Source organism: Populus nigra, chromosome 8 (assembly GCF_951802175.1).
Source record: "Populus nigra chromosome 8, ddPopNigr1.1, whole genome shotgun sequence".
Lineage (NCBI taxonomy): Eukaryota > Viridiplantae > Streptophyta > Magnoliopsida > Malpighiales > Salicaceae > Populus > Populus nigra.
In genome coordinates, this window is record NC_084859.1 from 18,145,265 (window position 1) to 18,165,391 (window position 20,127).

Consider the following 20,127-nt stretch of genomic DNA (forward strand, 5'->3'; position numbering starts at 1 on the left):
TTCGTGATTGCAGGAACACGAAGAACATTAGATAAGGTGAAAGAACGATGTGGTGTATATATTTTTGTATGACCAAGATGAGATATAGGGAGGCCCTTACCATCACCAACATGCAAATTATCATTACCAAGATACGGTTCTGAAGCAGGCAAGGTGGCAAGATCAGGTGTGACGTGTTGATTGGCACCGGTATCCAGAAACCAACCAACAGAACCAGTTGAGGAGAGATTGCGCTGCACCAGATTGGCAGTAGGTTGTCGGCCATAACCTTGCTGCTAGAATTGAGGACAGTGGGGAGCTGTAAGGTCGAAATTTTGACACATTTGGCAGCAGGGATTCTGCCCCCTATTGCACTGCTAAGTGCCCTGCCGACTGTCACCGAAAGAGGAGTTCTGAAAGCTGTGGTGATCAGGTCTGGGGCCAGCAAACCGGATGCTCTGCTGCTGTTTGGTTGGGACGCCAGCCACCATTGAAGCGGCCCCTGCTGAGTGTGGGCAACAAGAACAGATGATGGAATGTTGGGTGTGGGCAGCAGAGAAGCATGAATGGCAGCTGGAGATTTGTGAAGAAATTCATGCGTGAGGAGATGATTGTGAAGATTTGTATATGATAAAGGTTCGGCCTTAGTAATAAGACTTGTAACTAAGTCTTTAAACTCTCCCCGAAGACCACGAAACACATATAAATTGAAATCTTCAAGCGAAACTGGCCGACCAGCAGCGGCTAATTCATCAAATAAGGCCTTAGCTTTTTGCATAAATTGAGTTACTGATTCATCACCCTATCGAAGATCCTGAAGAGAGCCGTGAAGTTGCATAATACAAGAGTTGGAGGTGGAAGCGAGAGCTCGCTCATGAGTGTGCCAAGCTGAAAAAGAGCTTTGACAGCCAACAACAAGATGCAAAACTTCCATAGATAAGTAGGAAAGAAGAGCACTCAGAATAAGTTGGTCCTGTTGTTTCCAACGAAGAAAGAGCGGATTTACCTGAAGAGAGATACCATCTCCGGCAAGAACATGTGAAGATGGACATGTGTTGGAGCCATCAACAAAACCAAAAACTCCTTGGCCTAGGAGATACGGCAGCATCTGCATACGCCAATATAAATAATTGGTGTTTGTTAATTTGAAAGAGATGACTTGATGAGTGTGAGAGAGGGAGATAATGCTTGCGGCAACAGAGACAACAACTGCATCAGACATGGGCTGCAAGAGGAGGCGTTCACCAGCCATGGCAGAGGAGAAACCAGGCGGTGAGGCAGCAGAGGAGAGCAGAGGAGGCGTTGTAGGGGAAGAAGGCTGCACTACTGGAGAAGAAGGCAGGACTGCTGGTACTGCAGAGGAAGAAGATGTATGTGGCGGCTGTTCCATTGAAGAAGGGAGGCTGCAGGGGAAGGTTTGGCTGCAGAGAAAAGTAGGTTAATTATTTTTAGGGTTTTGCAGCTCTGATACCAAGTTGAGAATAATAGAATATGTTAGACTGTGCCTTAGCCAACCTTCCTCTATATATATATATATACGGCAGTAACTATAGGGATTACAACATTGGAATAATCCTATATTAATTGTAATATTCTTGTATTTTTATATATAATAAAAGTTCATGTTCATCATTAACACCTTTTCAATTTTCCATCTAAAAAGAAAAACTAAATATAAAAAAATAGTTTTCTATTAGCTCAGAAATATTTATTTTCTCATAATACAATCGAAGAATAGAATGTGAGCGGTCAGTATTAAGATTTCTCAAAAATTCATAAGATGAGATAAAAATTCATTAACAAAATTCTAAAGGAGTTAAAGCCTTTTATTGTACATTCCATTATACACACAAACATAATTATATTATGGATTCATATAAAACAATTTTTTTATCACATATTTTTTTTTCTTTCAACTTGATCCTTTCACGATGATTTTATTTTATCTTGCTAGTTTGTTTCAATAGCCTCAATGCATGTCATTGAGTCATCACTGAATTTTGCAAAAACAATGCTTGGATTTTTCTTTTTTAGATGATTGAAATTGAGGCACCTATTGAGAATCAATGAAAAACTCCAGCCCTTTTCATTCATAGAGGGAAGAAAAAAATTTCAAGGGCCGGAATCGAATGAAGGAGAGATAAAAAAAAATAAGAGGAAAAGAAAGAGAAAAATATTTGGTCGTTGGACCCACACTAGAGCTCTGTCTTTTCCACATGCCACCTTAGAAGGATATTATCGCCACGACGATTTCAACAACATCAAGAAAGGCTACAATCAGAGCTTGGAGGAAGTCGCACACGCCTCCCAAATGAACTTTCTTCCTGACACATTGATGCGTGAATTACATGTGCTAAATAAATATAATAATTTAGTACTAGATTCTTTGAGTAATCTTCAATTTAATCTGAAATTTCATTCCACTCAATCCCAATAAAAGCTTGAAAAGCAAAACTTTTAATTTTTGTTGTTTCTCCTTTCAAAATCACAATGTTTACCTATTGATAGATAAATAAAAAAGGATTTAGCTTAAATTTATGGTTTAGAGAGTAATTAGATATTCATTAATAACTAATAGCATTATATTGATCTTTGGGGCCAAAATCAAAGATATTCTTATCAAATTTTTTTATGAATCATAGATTTTATAACAATATAATTAATTAATGGTTAGAAATAAGCATGAATTATTTAGATGGAAAAACAAGATTTTTAAAAATAAAATAATAGAACACCAAGGAATAACTAATAGTAAATCATTAGTTATTACTTAAGTAACATCTAATTTTTCTACATGGAGTGGTTTGATTATTTTGAAATGAAAAAAAAAAAAAAAGACCTTAAATGGAAAGATACGAACAAGTATTTTCTTGAAAATAATAAAATATCAATTACTCTTCTTACTGTATACTTATAACTAATTATACAGTCATATCGTATAAACTAAGGGTCTTTCTTGTACTTTTATGGATCGTAGTTGGAAAACGAAAACAAGGAAAACAAAAACAGGTAAAAACCTCTTGCATCAAAAGGAGCAGAAGCCGCAATGCGGAGAGGAGAGGCCCTGCAAGCACGCATAACACGTGGCAGAAGGGAGATGACTCGAATTTATGACGACATACGGAAGACCCACTACTCAATTCCTGCCGGTAAAAATCTGAACATTCATTCCTTTTCCTCTTCTTTTTTATCCATTTATACTCGGTTGTGATAGAAGTAGAGCACTTGCTTTATTTGCCTTCATCTGAGGAAAGGATAAAATTCAAAATTAGGAAAAAATTAGGTCACAGATTTAGGATCGATCGACTCAGCTTTCTTGCTTGCCTGCTTGCTTGCTGACAAGAGGATGGGCCGTAAGAAAGTGGAGCTAAAACGAATTGAAAACAAGAGCAGTCGCCAAGTTACTTTCTCAAAGAGGCGAAATGGATTGTTCAAGAAAGCTCGTGAACTCTCCGTTCTTTGTGACGTACAAGTCGCCATCCTTGTCTTTTCAAGTTGCGGCAAGCTTTATGAATTCTCTAGCGTTGGCAGGTACCCAACTCTTCTTATTTTTTAGGTTAAAACCTCGTTCTCAGGTCCCTTGATTACCAACAGAAGCATTGTTTTTGTTCTTGCACATAAATCGCTTGTTGATTTCTTTGGTTTGTCAATTTTCTAGGGATTTGGTGCTTATCGTTGCTTATACGCGAGCAGTCATGGCTCGCACATGTTGTGATCTTTTGTTTCTTTGAAAGGAAAAGCCTTTAGTGTATGTGTATTAGTTGCTGCATGCGTCATCCATCCATACAAAATATAAAGACACGAAACTTTCTGTTGAACAATCGAACAAAACTTGTTGACAATCCTATACATTTGAACGCTTAATTTAGTCTTTTCTTTAGGATTCTGTCATCGATTTCAAACTCATCTCTGTATTAATAATTTGTTTAATTACATGGTGTTTATAATTTTCTCTTAATTACGAAAAATAATTAACTACCATGCAATTGCTAAGCTAGGTGGTTATAACATGGATAAACAAATTTCGCCGTAATTAGGATGAGCATTTAATTAACCTATATGTAATGATGACATCTAACCTATACACAGTTAGGGGGGAAAAACACTCACGCTCATGTGCTAATCTTCAAAGATGTCAATGGTCAATCGGTTATCAATTCAGTTATTAACCCTCTGTTGTTTTTTTAAAAAAAAAATAATAAACCAAGTTCGAGTAATTACATGTCAGCTAAAACATTAATTATAAAATATATAATATTAAAAAATCAAATAGAATTTGCACATGAAAGTATTCTTAAATCATATAAAATATTCATTTATAATGATAGCCACCATTTTAGTTGTTCAAATATAAAGTAACTCTCTACGTCATAGTAAAAGTTAAGCATTCTCAAAGAATATATGAAATGAGTTGCTAATTATTTATAATTAATGGAATAATATACGTGGCCAGTCAGTTCTCTTTTTATTAAATCTAGAATAATATGTTTGGAACCGGCCTATAATTAAATTGAATCAAGATATTTTAATGAAATAACATGTTTGGAATACTATTAAATATTAAGAATTGAATTTTAATTTAATCTCTAAAAATACTACAAGTAAATCAAAGATCAACTCATCTAATTCATCTTCTTCTTCTTCTTTTTTAAAAAGATTTTTGAAGAATTAAAGTGAAGATAATGAAAGTAATATAAAAAATAAAATGAATTGAATTTTATCTTTTCTAAACATGTGAATTCAACTTATTCATCAATTAAATTCAAATCAAACATTATAATTGAATTCAATTACAACAAAAAGTTGATTCAAACAACCTAGAAATGTACTATCTTTGTCCCAAATATAAACCCAGACTTATTTTATAAAACAATTGGATTTGTTTTAAAATCTTAATTAAATTATGATACCATTACTCAAATATACATGGCATAAGAAAATCTTCTCACTTGTACTCTTATGGGTATGTAAGTTGTAAAACTTGGTTCACGTTACAGCATTATTTTGGTATATGAGTTCAATTTTCATCCTCTAAAAAATTTGACTATCCACTTGGATAAAATCGTGAAAACATTTTCCACATAAAATGAGATTTTCACGAGTTGCTATTTTAGGCCAGGACATATGAGTTTAATATGGTTTTTATGTCTAGGTTAACTGGTTGGGTTTGATCAATGATTGAAAGTTTTCTTCAAAAAACAAGTTTTTTATGGAATAAAAGGCTTTTTGTTATTTAAGTTAGTAGATGCATGCATAAAAAATTGAAAAAAAAATGTAAGTGTAGAGAAAAGTTGAATTTAAAACATGTTTTGTTAACTTGATGACGAAGACATTTATAGATCTTGGTTATATCAAATTACTTCGTGACTTGCATAAAAATTCGTCAATGAATGAAAATATTGGTGTTCATCATTGAATATAGTGTTTGATAAGTTATTGGTAAAATGATTAGTAAATATTAGTGACAATAACTATTGATAAATAAATAAAAAAGATGTTTGATTGCATTGAATGTGGTGTATATTTGTATTACCTATCATTTGCTAGAAAGATTTTGGCAATCCTATGTAAAAACATGTCCTTGAACAAAATGTTATAGAATATATCAACAAATTGTAAAAAATTTGTGCGTGTGTGGTGGTGTATAATATCGAGTTTTGACAGTACATTAAAATGTGTGTTAATAGTTGAGAATTATTAAGATGTGTGCTAATAGGCTAAAACGGAGAGCCAATTTTATTTTATTTTAATGCTCAACATCACACGTCATCTTCAATTAATGGATCAATTGAATGATAACCTTAATTACACTTAACACTTTCGAATAGTCGAATACTAACATATAAATTTCACTCCCAACTCTTGTTAAAAAGAAGACGGATTATTAGAAAATAAAATTTAATTTCTAAAAGCTATGTTAAATCACACTTATTTCAATATTTTCTATTTATACATCATTTGACATAACACATTAACACTTTACTTAAGTATCAAAATTTTAAAAATATAATCCTGCAGGGTATATCTCAACTGGTCAGGTTCTAGATTTGCTTTCTAGAGGTCAACGATTCAAGTCTCACAAACCTCAGGGTCATTGAAGGCTTACATTGTTGTTAACTTTAGGGCTCATGGGATTAGTCGAGGTGTACGCAAGCTGGTCCGGACACCCATGTTAATAAAAAAATTTAAAAATACTTAAAAATAAGATAAAAAAAAACTGATTATACTAGATTTAGAAAAGAACCAATGCACATCAAAATTTATCAAATTATTGAACTAAATCCTCTATTTTTCTTCACAAGGTCTGCTTATTTATTTTTTTATTGTTTAACATTAACTTTAAGCCATTTAAAAATTCATAAAATTTATGTTATTACTTTTGATAGACTCAACCAATATTAGGAACTCTACCAATGTTATAAAAATATTAACTTAATAAAAATAAATCTTTAAATTTCTTATCCATCTATGTATTGTTAATTTTGCTCCACGTCACATATAATTGAAAAGAGTTCTTCAAATAAAAAGATTTGTATATAGTATAACATTAATGCTATTATAATTGCATTAAAGGATATGTAAGAGCCATCAATTTCATATGAAATAAATAAAATTTTAAAAAATAATATATAAAGGTAAGAATGTATTATAAACCTTAAAACTTAAAGTCTAGGTCTTTTGAATCAAATTCAAATTCAATTATCAAATATAATAGTTAATAAGATCTGAGTAAAATTTCTTCACATTTAACACCTTATATCTTCATGCAATATAAATAGATTTTATTAAAAAATTATCTCTTTTAGAAAAAAAAATGGAGAAATATATTTATCATGATAATTATTGAGTTAGAAAAATACATTGTAATTTTATTATGTTAAAACTTAAATGTTAGTGTTTATCATCCAATAACTTATCAAACCTATATTTTCTGCAAAATCTTTTCAAGAGTTTTAAACTATAGATATTTATTAAATATTGTAGTAAAATAACTTTAAAAAATTATTGGATTACTTATTATTATTTTTTTAATATCAATGATTCTATTTACTATAAGTATGTTAATAAACTTTGGATTTAGTCAAAGCACTCAACTTTGAATTTATTATTATATTTATTCGATGCAGTACTCAAATTTGAATTTAGTCAGAGGATAATTCATAGCATATTATTTTTGCATCTAATAGTTCGATGTCATCATCTAATCAAACTAGCTTTTTAAAATAAAAATGAAAAAAAGTATTTTATAAAAAAATGGAACTTTGTTTTTCTTTATATATTTTTTTTTATTTTAATCTTGAAAGTACTATATAAATTTATTACAATAACACGATACCAAAAATATCATTTCCTTCTAAATATACTTCGTAATAATCAAAAAGATCTCCTTTTATTACTGCTATACAATGTACAGGCCATGGGATTATTAGTTCCTAAATTCTTTAGGATGTTAACTTCTTTTTTTCTTAAAACAGAAAAATCAAGTTTATAAGGTGGAAAGAAGGAGGATGTATGAGAGGTTATTGGTAGAGAATTATATAAATTATATCTTGAGAACTTATTTAACAATATAAGTTTTTGGGTTGAAATAGTTCTTTGACATAGTATCAGAGTCTTGTAGATTAAGCGGTCATGAGTTTAAATCTCACCACCCTCAATCTATTTGATAAACATTAAGCACAATGTACTTTGAGTCTATGCAAATTTCAAGCCCAAAGGGTTTTCATTTGAAAGGATGTGTCAAAGAATTATATAAATCATATCTTTGGACCTCACCTATCAGCTTAAGTTTTTGGGTTGAGATGATTATTTGACAATTATAACCAAAGTTGTTAAAATCACAAGTTGACTCATAAAATCGTATACTTATCGTGCAAAATCACATAAAAATCAGGAAATGATAAAATCATACTAAAATCATGAAAATTCGATAAGATTGTGATTTTACTACCGATCATGAGCCCCACAAATGCTTGTATCTGTGGATTCTTTCTTCAATCAATAGTGCAAAGATGAAAGAAACATAGTTTTGCTTAAACCTTCCTAACAAATAAAAAATTATCTATCACGAGACAAAACTTTGAAAATTCTTATTCTATATGGATTTTTTTTTACGAACAAGAGTGACAAACCATACTTTAAAATTTGATCCACCATGTATTTATGCCTGAATACCATAGTTTTTTAAACAAGTTTACAACATTATGATTTCTCTACAGAAAATCTCATAACTTGTCTAAGATATAATCTAATAAGGAACTAAACTTCAAGATTAAAAAAAATCATACTTTGAATTGTTTGATTCATTTCATTTTAGTTCATACAAAACCTTTAATTCCTTATTGATTCACCTGTTGAGATTCATGGTGTGTAACAAACAATATCTAAAACTTATGAAAGTATAACAATATCTAGAAGAAAGAATAATAATATCAAAAAGTGATGTATTATTCATCAAGGTGAAAAACATCAAATAAGCTAAAACACTACAATTGATCATGCATTTAAAGGGAGCAATGGAACTAGTGTTAGCCAATAAGAAAGCATAGTTGTGAAAACATAATTGTTTTCAATGTTTTTTTCTTAACGTGGAGTTTTACCAACCACTTCTAACTTTTTTTTCTTGGATCTTGCATGGTAGGATTTTGTCATAAAAGAACAATTACACCATATTTTTATTGATGGAATTGCTTATTTTTTGTATCAACAATGTATGAAAAAAAATTACTTATGATTTTATGATTTGTTTTTGCAATCCAAATTTACATTGCATTTTTCATATTGTGTTAAAAGAGCATTTTTAAGAACCTTGGTTATAACTACATAATGCTAATGAAAGAAATAAATTGAAAGGATTCATCTCTCTTTCCTTGTCACATTTTCAATCTTCCTAACATAAAAGAGAATTAAGTAAAACACATAATTTGTCTTTTGTCCTTTGTTTTCCCCTAAGGTGGTTCTTTAATGAAAGCACGTGATAGAATATAACTGTGCATGACGGACACTAGGTTGTGTGCAATAAGGTTGACAAGTTTCTATTACAAGAATGAGATTACCTAGAATCTAACTCTTGACCCTTTATTATGATATAAGGTGTAAAGGTGCGCATGGGTTGGGTTGGGTTGGGTTGATTTAGACTAAAATCCATATCCAACCCAAAATAACCATTTTTTTCAAATATCAAACCGAACCCTATATGAAAAGATCAAACAAATGGTTGCGAAAGAAAAGGGTTTGAGGAAGAAAATTCATGATCCGTAGAATCAAAAGCTTGCAAATTAATCATCAAGCTACATGAAACTAAACTAAAAAAAGGCATCTATTAGAAAGAAAAACCAATTATATCTTAACTGTTAATAAGACTAGATTTTTTTTCAAGGTGAATGATTTGAGAGGTGGAGGGTTCTCTTTTTCTGAAATAGTTTTTTTGTAATCTTGAATTCATGGTGATGGGTGAATGATTTAAGTGGTATAAGGTAGGATTTTTTTTTATGTGGTCAATATCAAACACTTCTTTCGTAAGTGTATGAAGCCTTTGTCACATCAATATCTATAAAGGAGCGAGATATTGTTTCTTAGTTAAAATCTTCTCCTAAGTGTAGCTAAGTTCTTAGAGCTATCAAACATGATTTTGACAAAGCCTTTTAATTAATGCCATGATGATCCAATCCCTTAGACCCCTCTTTTCATGGAATATAAGCACAAAAGATTCCTCTTCTAAATCTTCATGATTTGAAAGGAGGTTTTTTGATTGATCGTATTACATGATAAACATTTTATAAGATCTTTCTAATGTACACATCATGTTGTTGGATGAAAACATAAGAAAGTGACAACTTAAAACTAATGATTTTTCATAATACAAAAGAATAACAGATGTTTTTATTGGTTAGGATAGCATCTATTTGTTCTTCGAACAAGTAGAGTTTTGCAACGTACTAAGAAATCAAACCAAAAGTTCATCTATTTGTTCATTGTCTTATGCCATCGAATTGATTATTTTGAGGTGTTGCTTTACTCACCCTGATACATTGTCATCTTGCTAGGTATAATTAAATATTATTTATCTCAAGATTTGATTTTAGTTACGAAGACTCATCTTCTTTTTATACAATACAGTATAACCAATATCCTCAAGCGTTACACGAGCCATTTTAAAAAAAAGGCAACTTCATCCAAAGATGCTAATCATGCAGAGGTATGCAATGCTTGTGTCATTCGGATTATTGGTAGTGCAAATACTGTCATAACAACAGAGAGAATTAAGAAAAAAAAATTAGATTTATGGCTTCATTTTTGACATAGCATTATTTTTTCCTCATTTCTAAATTTATATTCCTTGTAGTATGTAACCAATTGCTAAATATCTATTTCCTAAGCAGGTATATTGTGGTAAACATGCGAACTTGAAATCACTTGCAGAGCTGCTTCTAATGGTTGAAAGGTTTCTCGTTCAATTTCCAACATACTTACTCCATGTGTTAACTTAAAAATGCGTAACATCTACTAACGTATGTTCTGTCACAGGAACCTTGAAGGTCCATATGCTATGGAGTTGATCTTGGGTGACCTTGTGGAACTAGAGAAACAACTGCATGCTACTCTAACACATGTCAGAGCTAGAAAGGTTAATTGTCTCTCTTTTGTGAATTCTTTTGTCTTTTATCATTTGAAATTCGTATCCTGATGCATCAAGAACCCTCTTGTTTCCACTAGACAAGTGTTATAAATATCTTAGATTGTCTTCCTCGATACTTGCACCATTTTATACTTGACAAACTCTGCATCAGGATTTGAGCTTGGCTTAGGGCGTCTTCTTCCATACCTATGATGCAGCAAAGAGAAGGGTTTTAAAGCAAAATCTGACCTTCATATAACTAGATTCTATAATACTGGATCATCCATTCCCAGATAAGTGTAGTATCTGACCGTAACCCAATTTTATAACATCCAAAGACCAACAAGAGAAACACTGACTAATTATCTAACTATCCAATAATTATTAAAATTAGGATAGAGAATAAATATAGACATTTAATTTATTTTAGAAAATATGCTTACTCCAAAGTCATTTTCAAAATGCGTGGTCTAAGGTTCATTTATACCGAAGTCATTGTGGACACGTTTGGGTTAAGATCCCCTAACACTAAAGTCATCGTACAGGTTGCCTGGTTTCAGGTACATCACAAAGTTAGGCTTTTACTATATGATGCTTTAATATCTTAGTACAAAGTTTGCATTTCACCTTCTTCAATGATATGTATAGTTCATAGTTCATGGTTTACAAAAGTTCTAATATCATTAGAACTCTGTAATGTTTGACAATATTATTAGTGCTATGAAATATTATGAGTCCAGCTAATCACATGATCATATAAGTTCTTCTAATAGCCTCACACATTCCAACAGCTTCTAGTAGATCACGACAACAAACAACTTGTTTTTTGTTGCAGTAGACAATAAGAGATCTTTAATTGTTGAAGGAATAAAAAATCTTAACAATCAGAATTACAGTACATGGACAACATGTATGATGTTGTACAAGCAAGGCTAGGATCAATAGGAGATAGTCAAGGATGTGAAAACACATGAACTTCCAAAAATACTAATGGAGTCCTTGAAGAATATATGTTGAAGAATATTTGGGATGCTACAATGCCAAAAGAAGCATGAGACACCATTGCTAGTATTTTCTCAAAGAAGAATGATACTATATTGCAATTTCTCGAGAATGAGTTATTGTCATTGACACAATAAAATATGATGATTCCTCAATACTTTAATTAGGTGAAATCGTGAGATTTCTAAATTAGACTTTGAAGCAACTATTAGTGAAACAAGGATGAAAATAATAATCATCCATGGTTGGAGACCTAAATATCATACTTTTGTTGCTACACTACAAGGATGACTTACTCAACCATCAAAAAGCCTATTAAAGATAATTGTCATAATTATGGAAACAATGTTATTATTTCAAGTTTAGAAAGGCAAGTTGAAGATGAATGGAATGCTAAAGCATCCTTTGTCAAAGAAGGGGAAGAATTAGCATTGACAATGATAATTGACGATTGAATCAATTATGAAAGTGATTGGATCATTGCTCCAGTGTTATAATCACATGAAAGGTGATAAACAAAAGTTACAGCATCTAACAAAGTAGAAGAAGAAAAAATTATGTAGTGGTGATAACTGACAACTCAAGATTACCAATCACTTATATTGGTAAGATGATAAACACGCTTCGCTATAAATCTGATCATGTACATCTTCAAGATGTTTATCACGTCTCAAGCACAAAGAAAAAATTATTGTCTATAGTATAATTAACATGAATAGGCTATTATGTCTTGTTTGGTCCATATAATGTTAAAATATACCAGGATTGTGATTGTTATCAAGATTGCGATCGTAATCTTGATCATGATGGAGAACCAAATCAACAACTAGAACTCTCTTCTATTGATCCTTGTAAATAAAAGGTTTCATTACAAGTTTAAAGCTCTAAAGGTATTTTTCTTTCATACAAAGAAAAAGAATGTGAACAAGATGAAGTATAGTCTATTGCAACACCTATATGGTCATCTCTATGTAATAAAGCTGCATTACCAAATCATATATAAGGAAGTAACAATGGTTCTTATCCGAATAAAGAAGATAATTCTGAATGTCCAATGTTTATGGAGAGTTCTTTGGCTCGTTTTGAAAAATAAAAACTTTTATCAAAAGATGATGTTTGGAAAGGTGGGAATTGTTCAAACAACCTACAAGAGCAAAAGTTGGACGCAAAGCTGGACCAGTCATCTACAAAGATGGATGTTATTGCTCAAGTTGAAAATTCTGTCGAAGTGTTATCCTTCTCGAAGAAGAATTTTTGCTCTTAGAGACTTTCAATGCTCCATTTCTTAACAAGAAAGAAGTTGTTGTGTAAAAAAGGTGTTTGGGTCAAGAAAAGTCTAAAGAATTTTAGAACCAGTGTATTTTGTATTTCTGGGCACATCCCAATCACCAGCACAACTATACTATCTCGTAATATCACTACAGTTCTTTTCATCATTTTTCTTTTTGTTTCAGATACAAATGATGTTGGAATCAGTGAAGTCCCTCCACGACCAGGTATGAAAGTGCATTTGGTTATAACTGCTTTGAAAATCATTTTCTGCAATATATAAACCCCCATTTGCAATCAATGCATGAATGCTGCATGGAGAGAGCAAGACATGATCTTAGGATCCTCATTTTTCTCTAGTAGCTCTTTTGACCCGAGAAGGTTTCTAATACAAAAACTTCCAGGTTTGCTTATCATACAATCCAAGTATGAGAAAACTTCCGAAACATCTTATTCATAATTAAGAAAACCTACCTGTTGTTTGCATCCAACATTTTATAGCTGCTCAAATGCTCAGATCATGGCATGTCCAGGATTCCTGGACCAGCATATAGCATCCCTTTACTGCATCAATGATATCTGAATTAATTGTCAACGATGATCTTCTAAGGATGCAATCGGTCTATTGATCATGCTTTAATTGTCGTCTAAGAACTTTTGATCAACCTCCTGCATTATGTTTCAAATGGGCATGCTATCCTGTAGTTTAATTAAAAAAAAAAATCCAGAATGCTTCTTAGCAAAATAGTAGAATAGAGCCGGTTCAAAGCAATTATGGCCAGTCAACCTTAATGAGCTTTAGGTGATATTATTGATTTCTGGTTTTACTGTTGGATAACTAGCACTATTCATTGTTGGGCATAATCAATTCGTAAGTCTTTCCTACTGTCTGTTAAAGACTGTTTCCTAAGGATGTCAAAGCTAAAATTGACTTCAAAAGTAAGGCTTGCTTATCGTACAATCCAAGTATGAGAAAACTTTCGACTAAAAACTATTTTGCTGCATACTTCGAATCCTTGCACATTATTATGATCTCTAGAAGAATAATGCATGATATACTGTGTGGTGAGATGGTCAAGTTTGGGCCTATGTCCCCCCTGTATTGTCTGACCATGGTCAAGTTTGGGCCTATGCATAGTCTCTAGTAACCGTTCATTCTTATTCGAGGAACATCATTAGGTATTTCAATGAAGTAAGATAGTTACTAAATTAAATGTCACGAGGAAGGGAAAGCAGTAATTTATGAATATAAAGCAAGCCACAGACGAGAAAAAAAAAATCGTGCGGGCTTTCTGCTCTTTCTTTGTGTTCTTTAGTGCTGTGTGCTCAAGTGCAGTTTGTTTGTGTGCCATTCTACTTGAATGAAGTGATCTCATAATCAAATGTCTTTATTATATATATATATAGGAAAACTGAATTAGGTAACTTTGATTTTTATATGAATGTCTTTTGCTCTCAACAGGAAAAGATGCTGAAAGAAGAAAACCAGCTGCTAGAGAAACAGGTAAAGAGTGTTTAATCCTGTTGCCATTTGCTCTTTCATCAAGTGCATATTGGAATTTTACTTGCAACATGTGGAAAACTGGGTTAATTGTATTACGTGCAGATTGTAGCAATGAAGAACGGTAAAGACTCGGATCACCCTCTGTATCATCCTCCACAACAAACTACACTGAGTTTGCTTAAATAGTGAGGCAGCACATGCAGTGTGATAACTTACCGCTGGAGGCGGCTATAATGGCAGGCAGTCTAGTTACCTCTTCGATCTCACATGCATGCACTAGCCCATTTTACCTTCATTATCTTCCTGCCGAAGTTGCATTTCCACCGTTTCTGCTTCTCTTCTCTTTCTTATTTGAGCTGATGTTTAAGTATCCTCCACCCTCCCAAGCATTTGAACTCTGTTTCTAAACATTTCCATTTATTCAAAAGCATATATTTATCATTGACTGCATTCTATTAAGCCCCGATACATAACATTCATATATGTGTGCTCGCGCGCTCGCCCATGTGCATGCATGGTTTATTTAACTCAAATTCATGGAAATATATATTTAAAAATAACGAAGTACATATAAATCCCGCGATACGAAAAATTCATCCGGATTAATCTTGAAGGACAAGTTCAAGGACATCAATTATCCTTCCTATTTCCTCCTGTCGCTAATCCATGCCATCCAGTTGCCTGCATCCAACCCATTTACCTTTGTGATTATTTCATATTATCAGTGTGAAATTAAAGGATTTTTTAAATTTCAGGTTCAGTGCAACTGTGCAGGGAATTATTATTGTTTTAATCTCATAATTGCCGTGCATGTCTAATTTACAGAGATTGATTTTCTTCCTCCTCAACTCCCTTTGTGGATCATATGCAGAGGAGTAGACGACAGAATAAGATGTATGAATCTCTCTCTATTTGCTGCTATACTAACATTAATGCTTTGGGAGAGAGAAAAACAATGCATGACACAGTTGCTGCTATACTATCACTGAACTGTTTTAGCTAGACTTTACATAGAGTCTAGAAATCTCATTAAAAAGAAAGAAGAAACAAAGCGCACCCAGGTAGTAGATATACATCTAACTTCTAAGGTACTAAATATTGCAGTTTGCTGACAGTGTGTTTTTCAGGCTACTTACCTACACGTATTCTTGACTAATGATACGTGCATGGGGAGCATAAAGAAAGCAGACGTCTTAACCTTTTAGTTATTATCATGTCTGCTTTGAAGCTCAGAGTTTTTTTGTAGTTTGAATGCTTACTGATTAATGTGGCATTCCATGTCTGATAACTCAATTCTGGGTTATTTTTTAAAATTTATTTTTAAAAAAAAACCACAAAAAAATAAAGGTCGGCAACATGAAGAAAGCAGGCCAAAAATGAACTTTAGCCAAAAACAGAACTCAGCACTGTTCATTATCTTCTTCATTTTTTTCTGAAAAGGCTGGTCCGGTTACCTACTTTGTAGCTGCATTTAATGTACCTAAGGTCCACCAAATTTGCCAAAACTTGCACGAAACTGATCATCAGACATCCCTCTATATCGGGGTATGGTCTACAACGGCTCACTGGCAAATAAACGGACATGGCACCACCCCAAATAGGGCAACTCAGGCAGACTGCAGCTGCAGATTTAATAATTTGACAGTGCACCATGCCTACTTTGAGCCATTGGTTGGGATCCTTCCCATCTGAATCAAGGGCTGAAATTTTTCTCCATTGTAGACAAGATTGCCCTCTTTCACCGCCTATAAATAGAGGTGTATTTGATGGCCTGAGGGAGAAGAAAATCGAACTCAAATTTGGCCAAAAACCAACCTTCCCTGCTCATTTTTCCTGCAACCGATCCTTTCTCTGCCTTCTCTCTCCACTGTGGCTTTCAGCCACCACCATCTTCATCACCTGTCTTCTCTCCATCATCCCTACCTCCAGTAGCCATCAAATCATCTCACGTGGTGGTTGCACCACTTCTCTCTCTCTCTTCTCTGTAAAAATCTTCTTCTCTGCCACTGTGACCTCGGCAACAGCGGCAACAATAGAAGCAACGGCCACCACCTTGCCCAAAAGCTCTTTTCCTTCCCAAAGGCAGCCAGGGTAGCAACTCTCTCCTCAGCCACTCCGACAGCTCCAACCGCGAGCTTCCCTTCTCCTTTGCAGGCCTCTGTTTTCTTCCTCTTCCAGCGGTGACCAGAGCTAGCCACCGGCCTCACCACTGCAGCCACACCATGCGCCACCGATCAGGCCGCTAGCTCCCTCAACGCCAGGTAAGCCTCCCTCCTCCCTTCTTCCTCTTCCTCCCTTCTCAATTATCGCTGCATGTAAACAGTGCAACGTGAATTATAATTCACGTTGCACCGTTTCGTGCAACTTAGTCACTGGGCTGCCAGTGACTAAGTTGCTTCGGGCTGGACCTGTTCTAGCCCAGCCCAGTTGGCTGGGCCGGGTCCAGCCTGTCCCCAAAATAAAAAACAATATGTTGGGCCGAGTTCGGCCCAACCTTTTTGGGCCAATGCCAGCCCACCTGTTTTTGGTCCTGTGTTTGGCCCAACTCACATGTTTAAATAATATTTAATTAATATATATATATATATATATATATATAATAAACAAATAAAACAAAATAAAATAAAAATTTCAAAAATCCTTTCAAAAAAAATTGTGATTTTCTCAAATATTTTTCTATCAATTTTGCATAATATCGGGTTGTACATTTACACTGTAAAATACAAATCTGGTATTAAAATACCCGGTTTTCTCCGAAATTTTTCAAAAAAAGCTTTTTTTCAAAAAATAAAAAAATATATATTTTTGTTGCATACGGCCAAATCCTAAATTTTTCCAAGCATATTTTTCAAAAAAAATGCATTTTTTTTCACGTTTAAAAATAAAAAATGGATATCGTAACCAGTTTATGATTATCCTTTAAGATTTGACCAACATGTCAAAAATCCTTTTCAACCTTTTTTTTAGGGGTCTAAATGTAGACTTTAATATTTATGAGGTGTAAAATTACACGATAAAGTACACCCTCAGGTATTAAAGATACAAGGTGTAAATAAATGCAATGCTAAAATTCAGACTTTAGAACGGTTAAGATTTAACCCGATAAGGTAGAGACTCCCTCATGAAGGGAGATCTACCTTGAACTTTAGAAAAGACCAACGAATAGAAACTCAACCTATAAAAACAATCAAACAACAATGCAACTTACCTTAGGTAGGGTGCACTGGGGGTGATGCGTCTTCCCCTTGCACAACCAGTCCCTTACTCAGACTCTCGCAGACCATAGGTTCCTAATGACCATAATACTAAGTGGCGACTCCTAAAAATTAATCATAATTTTATAATTAAATTCAAAAACCCTTCCCAACACAACACCCCTTACACAGGAGATACGACGAAGAGCCTCCATCATTGCCAAACGACAGCGCCCCCGCGACACCATGCATTTGCAAAGAACCAAAGCTAGTAGCTATATGGTAACAACGTTTTATGTGGCGTCTTGCTTGATTCTTTGTGAGGAAAGGTAACCAAAGCAAGTAGCCATATGGCAACATCTAATTAGGCCAGAGTTTTGATCTTGGCTATTTAGGGTTGAACTAAGAGGAGACAGATCGCTTGATCACCGCACTAATGCCTTGTGAGTTCTGAAGGCAAATCTGTGACCCCTCGACCGCTTTCTTTTTACTTTAAAGAAGAAATGGGGGCGACCTATACCACGCAGGCAGAATGGGCAGGTGGCCTCGTCTACCGCTAAGCTTTGTTCAGCCCTTTTGAACTGACTCGAGTGTCTCTCTTTCTTACTCGGCCCAATCGCTTATGGGCGGCGCGCAGAAGAAATGCGGTACTGTTGCTACAGATTTCTTTGATCGCTTGATACATGTAGAATATATACGAGGTATTTTCTTGTCATTTTAATTTTTAAATGTTTTTTATTTAAAAATATATTTAAAAATTATTTTTAATATCAACATATTAAAAAAATTCAAAAATAATTTAAAAATAATTTAAATTTTCATGAAATATTGTTTGGAATTCAATCCCATATGATTACTTCTACTCAAATATGATTGATTGCCAATTAAGGTTGATTAATTTGTAAAAGAATCAACAACAAATCGGAACATTGACAGTGGTAGAGAAACTGATTTACTGCTATATACAACGCCACTAATTAATAAAATAGATAGGTGGACAGGCAATATATATATATATCTGATTGGTTAGGAATTCATGGTTATGAGTTATGACACGAGTCAGCAACCAATAATATAATACCACAAATACAGTCTAGGCAACAGTTATAATTTTGTTGAGACATCTTTCATGCCTAAGTCATTTTATGCAGGTGCACGTGATTTCGCATGGAAGGAACATTTTTCATGTTTTTTGCTCGGCGACGATGGTGACAGACGAGGACGTGTGTTGGCGGTCTACCACAGAAGTTTAAAATATTTTCGTCTTTAAGCTTAAAATAACTTTAAATCGACGTCATTGATTAAGTGGGACAGTATTATATTATGAAGACAACTTTCATGTCGGAGAGGACAGCTTGGTATTTAACATGTGTGGTGCATGCCAGATTCAAAAGAACAAGTAATACCCTCGAGTCTCGACTGCTTCCGGAAGTGTGCCCTCCCATCCCAGTCTTTCAGTGTAATGTTTTTATATTTTAAAAATATTTTTAAAAAAAAAATTTTAATTTTTTTTAGATTAATATTTTTAGATCATTTTGATGTGTTGATATCAAAAATAATTTTTAAAAAATAAAAATTATTATTTTAATATATTTCTGTGTAAAAAACACTTTAAAAAATATTCATAATAACATTCACAATCAGGAAGTAGAACTTGACCTCTTTGTTATTTGATCATAAGGAATTTCATGATGCATCCTGTGTTTTAACCGATGATTTTATTAAAAAAATTATTTAAATTTTTTTGATGTATAAATTTAAAAATATATATTATTTTAATATATTTTTAAAAACAGTTATATCACTGCCATAAACACCTCCTTTTAGCCTCTCTTGTTGTTCAAAAAGAAATGTATCCTACAATTAAAGGTAGCTTGCACGCAAGAGTCACTTAATGGCCAACTAAATAATCGATTGAACCATTTAGGTGGTGGTCCAGTAATAAAAGTTTGAGATTAAAAGGTATGTTTTTTCTGTGGTCTCATATTTGAGTCATGTGGTTACTCATGTGATAGCCGCTGGAGATTTACATGATCGTTAACTTCAAGACCCGTAGAATTGGTTGAGGTGTGCGCAAACTAATCCAGACACCTACGTTAAATTAAAAAAAATAATCAATTGTTAATATCAATAACGTATATAGAAAAAAGAAATCAACAATAGTATTTATATATATATATATATATATAAAGAAAATATAATGCTCAGTCATTAACTTAACTATAAAATTGAGTAATATAATAATTTAATTTAAATCATGTTAGAAAATAATATTTAGTAATAATTAATTAAAACAAATAAATTATTAATATCATAACCGGAAAAAAAAATTACTAGAAACTCATCGTCATTACACTGTTGACAATGCCCACCACGTAAGACCTACCCACGCACAAAAAAATGCATAGTTATATTAAAAGAAACCACATGTATTGCTCAGAGCTCAAAGCCATGTAAAAAAAAATCATTTTGTATTTATATTTAACTAATCAATTTTATTTTACTTATGAATAAAATTTAGTTGTAAAAAACAAATAAAATAATAAATAAAACCCAATTAA

At 33.0% G+C, this 20,127-nt stretch overlaps 1 protein-coding gene across 2 annotated transcripts; it reads left to right on the plus strand.

Annotated features, from left to right (window-relative positions):
• The first annotated feature begins 2,982 nt into the window (after positions 1–2,982).
• Positions 2,983–14,813, plus strand: LOC133700814 (MADS-box protein FLOWERING LOCUS C-like). Of its 2 annotated transcripts, XM_062124494.1 has the most exons (8): positions 2,983–3,128; positions 3,252–3,510; positions 10,099–10,177; positions 10,362–10,423; positions 10,507–10,606; positions 13,054–13,095; positions 14,331–14,372; positions 14,475–14,813. In XM_062124494.1, exons 2-8 carry the CDS (start codon positions 3,326–3,328, stop codon positions 14,556–14,558), a joined length of 594 nt encoding a protein of 197 aa, XP_061980478.1. In that variant the 5' UTR covers positions 2,983–3,128; positions 3,252–3,325; the 3' UTR covers positions 14,559–14,813. The 2 variants fall into 2 exon arrangements, with proteins under 2 accessions (XP_061980478.1, XP_061980477.1); XM_062124493.1 differs by lacking the exon at positions 2,983–3,128 and having other exon boundaries at positions 3,135–3,510.
• Positions 14,814–20,127: the final 5,314 nt, after the last annotated feature.